This window comes from Doryrhamphus excisus, linkage group LG17, assembly GCF_037039965.1.
Source record: "Doryrhamphus excisus strain RoL-2023G ecotype Guam linkage group LG17, RoL_Dexc_Guam_v1.1, whole genome shotgun sequence".
In the NCBI taxonomy this organism is placed as follows: Eukaryota; Metazoa; Chordata; class Actinopteri; order Syngnathiformes; family Syngnathidae; genus Doryrhamphus; species Doryrhamphus excisus.
The window spans coordinates 15,439,886-15,443,373 of record NC_136373.1 but is presented as its reverse complement, the minus strand read 5'-3'; the positions used below and the strand labels follow the sequence as shown (position 1 = coordinate 15,443,373).

Genomic DNA, 3,488 nt, shown 5'->3' with positions numbered 1-3,488 from the left:
GCGAGGTCAACACAGACACCACCTTCCTGTTTTGCCATGAGTTATTTCTTGAATTCGAAAGTGTTTCTCACCTCAAATGTCTGATTTTTTTTTTTTAATCACGGCTGCAAAGTAAGCCAAAATTATGCCAAAGAAGGTGAGAAACATTATTAGATTGAAAAATTATATCATGGCAAAACAAGAAGGAGGTGTCTGTATTCATATGGCTGCCGCATTGTTGTCTTTGGCAACAATGCATCTTCAGTGAAGGTCAAAGAAACCCTTTTATTTGGAATTCATATGCATTTTGAATTGTTTCACGCATGTAAAACCCTCATGGTAAACTTCTAAAAACGTGTTTGGTGTTAACATTTAGCAAGGAACAACAGAATCAAGGTTTGATGACATCATAGGCGTAGAACAGAGCGGACTTCCGGTTCCTGTTTTCATACAGCAAGCTGCTAACATGGACATTTTGTGATTAAAAATGTGTATTAATAACAAAAACAAGTCATTGTACGCTGAGGGCAAAATTTGGTTGAATGTTAACCAAAAAACAGGCTAACAAGGGCGTACTCTAACCAAGGTTTTACTATTTATTGCTACTGCAACCTGAAATATTTAGGACAATATGGGAATTTGATATGTACTAAAGGTCAGGGGTACCCATTAGTCGTTTTTATTGTCGAAACAAAATTCTGCACAAAAACAACATTCATAAGAAAAAAATAAAATGTTGAAAAATTGTAAATATTTATACAAATACAAATTAAACATAGGAAAATATTTCTTTCTATTTTATAATATATAGCAGCAGCACATTTAATTCATTCCAAACTATACCGTAGCTCATTAAAAGTTTGAAGAAGTACAATCCGGAGCAAGGATTGGTAATTCAAGGAAGCCATTTCATCTCCAAAGAGGCAGTAAACAAGCACCCTCACTGGTGAGAGCTTTATTGCCAATAAAATTTAATTACAAAGCCAAGAAAAGTCTTGACTCCAAACAGGGGGAATCGAACCGCTTTTGTTTAAACATTAAAAGTAAAGCAAGAAAAATGTACTTGCGAAGATATGACAAATAGTTATTGCATTACATTGGCTGTATCTTTTATAAAAAAATAAAAATAAAAAAAGACAATTAAATGGATTATAATCCATATAAAGATTTATTATTAGCAGGAAAATATAATTCTGACACAAAATGAAAATAGAAAAAAAAAATGTAGTGCCCAAGGTCCATATATAAGCTAAATATAATGTGTTTTTTTTATTTTAACTTACCTTAATTGTAATAATAAACTTATTTTTAATAGCTTAAACTGCGCATGTCCATTGTTGTTAGCGTTTCTGAGAAAAGGTCCAAACTTTGTGGAGATAAAAGCAGCGGACTTGGGCTTGAGAATGAAGAGGCCGGTGAGTAAACATGGAAGTCCCGGGAAGAGACGTCCGCACCCGGGGAGAGATGACTGTGCAAGCCCGGGGAGAGATCATTGTCTGGGCCTATTGTGGTCCCGCACACGGAAGCCGTAGGAGACGAATCCATGTGGGAATGTTTGGAATTTTTCTCATTTTCACACAAAGACACTTCACTGACCTCATTGTGCTGCGAATTTAAAGAATTTGTTTGGAAATACCTCTCCTCTTGACTCGGAAGATGTTCCACACATTTACCCCCACCGTCCCGGTTCGTCTGCCGTTTGTGCTTCATCCTGCGGTTCTGAAACCACACCTTGACCTGCTTCTCGCTTAAATCCAACAGGGACGCTATCTCCACTCGCCTGGGTCTGCCCAGGTATTTGTTAAAGTGGAACTCCTTCTCCAGTTCTAAAAGTTGCGTGTTTGTGTACGCCGTCCTCGGTCTCTTGGACGCCGTTCCACCACAGGATCCACTATCTGATGTGTGTATTTCCGGTGAAGCTACAGTGGAAGGAAAAAAAGGAGAAATATAATGTAAAGATGAGATTTACGAGCTGAATATGAACGCCACATGCACAATCCATCACTGCATTGTCGGCTATGAAGAGGATTTCAATCAAAAATCCGACGAGTGTCAAAAAGATGCAGATAACATCATGAAAGTTATTACGAATATGGAAGTTATTAACATGGAAGTCATCAATCATGCTGTCTTACCTTGAGGGGAGGCGTTCAGTGCAGAGGAGCCTTCAGGAGCCGCCTGGTGCCTCCTGGTGCTTTTCTTCTCCTTCATCCAAGGGTACTCCCTGGCAGGGGAAGGTGCTGCTCCGTGAGCGGGGCTACCGCAGCCGGTGACGGGCAGCTGTGGCTCGGATCCACCGTGGAGATCCGCAGCCGGAGGAGAAGGAGGACGAGCCAGCGTTGAGGTCTTAATGGATGCGCTTCGGAAGGCATGGCGGCGGTGGTGGTGAGGGAGGGATGTCAGGCACTCGGCGAGTGACGGTCGACTGTTGATAAAACCGCTTTCGAGGCCGAATTCGTAATTCATCTCGTCCTCGTTGGTTTCAGATAAGCTGTTTTTAGGAGGTGAGGCATTTGAAGTTGAATAATCGGCTTGTTAAAGTGGATATGGTCGCTAGGGGACCTCTAAGCTGCAGGAACTGTTGCTTTCAGGAAGACATTAGAGCTATAGGGTGGCAGCTTGTCACATGATTGCATCTGCCCAATGACAGTTTGGCGCTTTTATCAAAAGAGGACACTACCCCCCCACCCCCCACCCCAACCCCCCTTTTCTTCACACGATCCTGATTGATCGAAATCAGAGAGTTAACGCCTCCTTGTATCGTCTATTTACACACTGTCCCTTACTGTCTCGTGACTTACTATATCACGTGATGTGGTATGCTTTGGACACGTGTATGCTATGAAATAATACGTATTATTATTACAATGTACAATAGACAGTCAATAGACAGACATTTCCGACCATGTGATGTCATGTGGCTGTAGTAAACCCCCTCCCCCAACACACAGATAAGGGAGGGAATGCAAGTACAATTATTAGGATATCTTTATATATAAACACATCAGTTGTTAAAGTGTGTGTGTGTGTGTGTGTTGGGGAAGGGGGTCATTTATGATGTTCTAATTAACACACATATATATATGTATATATATAGTATATGTATATATATATATATATACAGTGTTTACAGTGTAATATATATATATATATTACACTGTAAACACTGTACACTATCACTAAAATATTATTGTGTAATTAGATGAAACATCAATGTTCAATGTAAATCCTGATAAGCTCACAGAACTCAAAAATATACTCAAAAGTATATATACATACATATATATATTATTATTATTATTACACTGTAAACCATGATAAACTCACAGAACTCCAAAATAATGTTTTAACAGATTACACAATAATATTTTAGTGATATTTTCTTTCACACAAAACAAAAAATACATTTGCTGTTGCCGTAAATTGTCTCAATGTTATCTTATAAATATTAATTTTACACAACATATTTATGGAGTAATTCACTCAAAATGTTCAATATTTTTGAAGCA

General features: G+C 38.8%; 1 protein-coding gene across 1 annotated transcript; it reads right to left on the bottom strand.

Moving 5' to 3' along the window:
- Positions 1 to 723: 723 nt before the first annotated feature.
- On the bottom strand, positions 724 to 2,594 carry hoxa2b (homeobox A2b). Its single transcript, XM_058084666.2, has 2 exons — positions 2,115 to 2,594; positions 724 to 1,898 (listed from the first exon to the last, which is right to left on the bottom strand). The coding sequence occupies exons 1-2, from the start codon at positions 2,443 to 2,445 to the stop codon at positions 1,288 to 1,290; spliced, it is 942 nt and encodes a 313-aa protein (XP_057940649.2). The 5' UTR covers positions 2,446 to 2,594; the 3' UTR covers positions 724 to 1,287.
- Between the last annotated feature and the right edge of the window lie 894 nt (positions 2,595 to 3,488).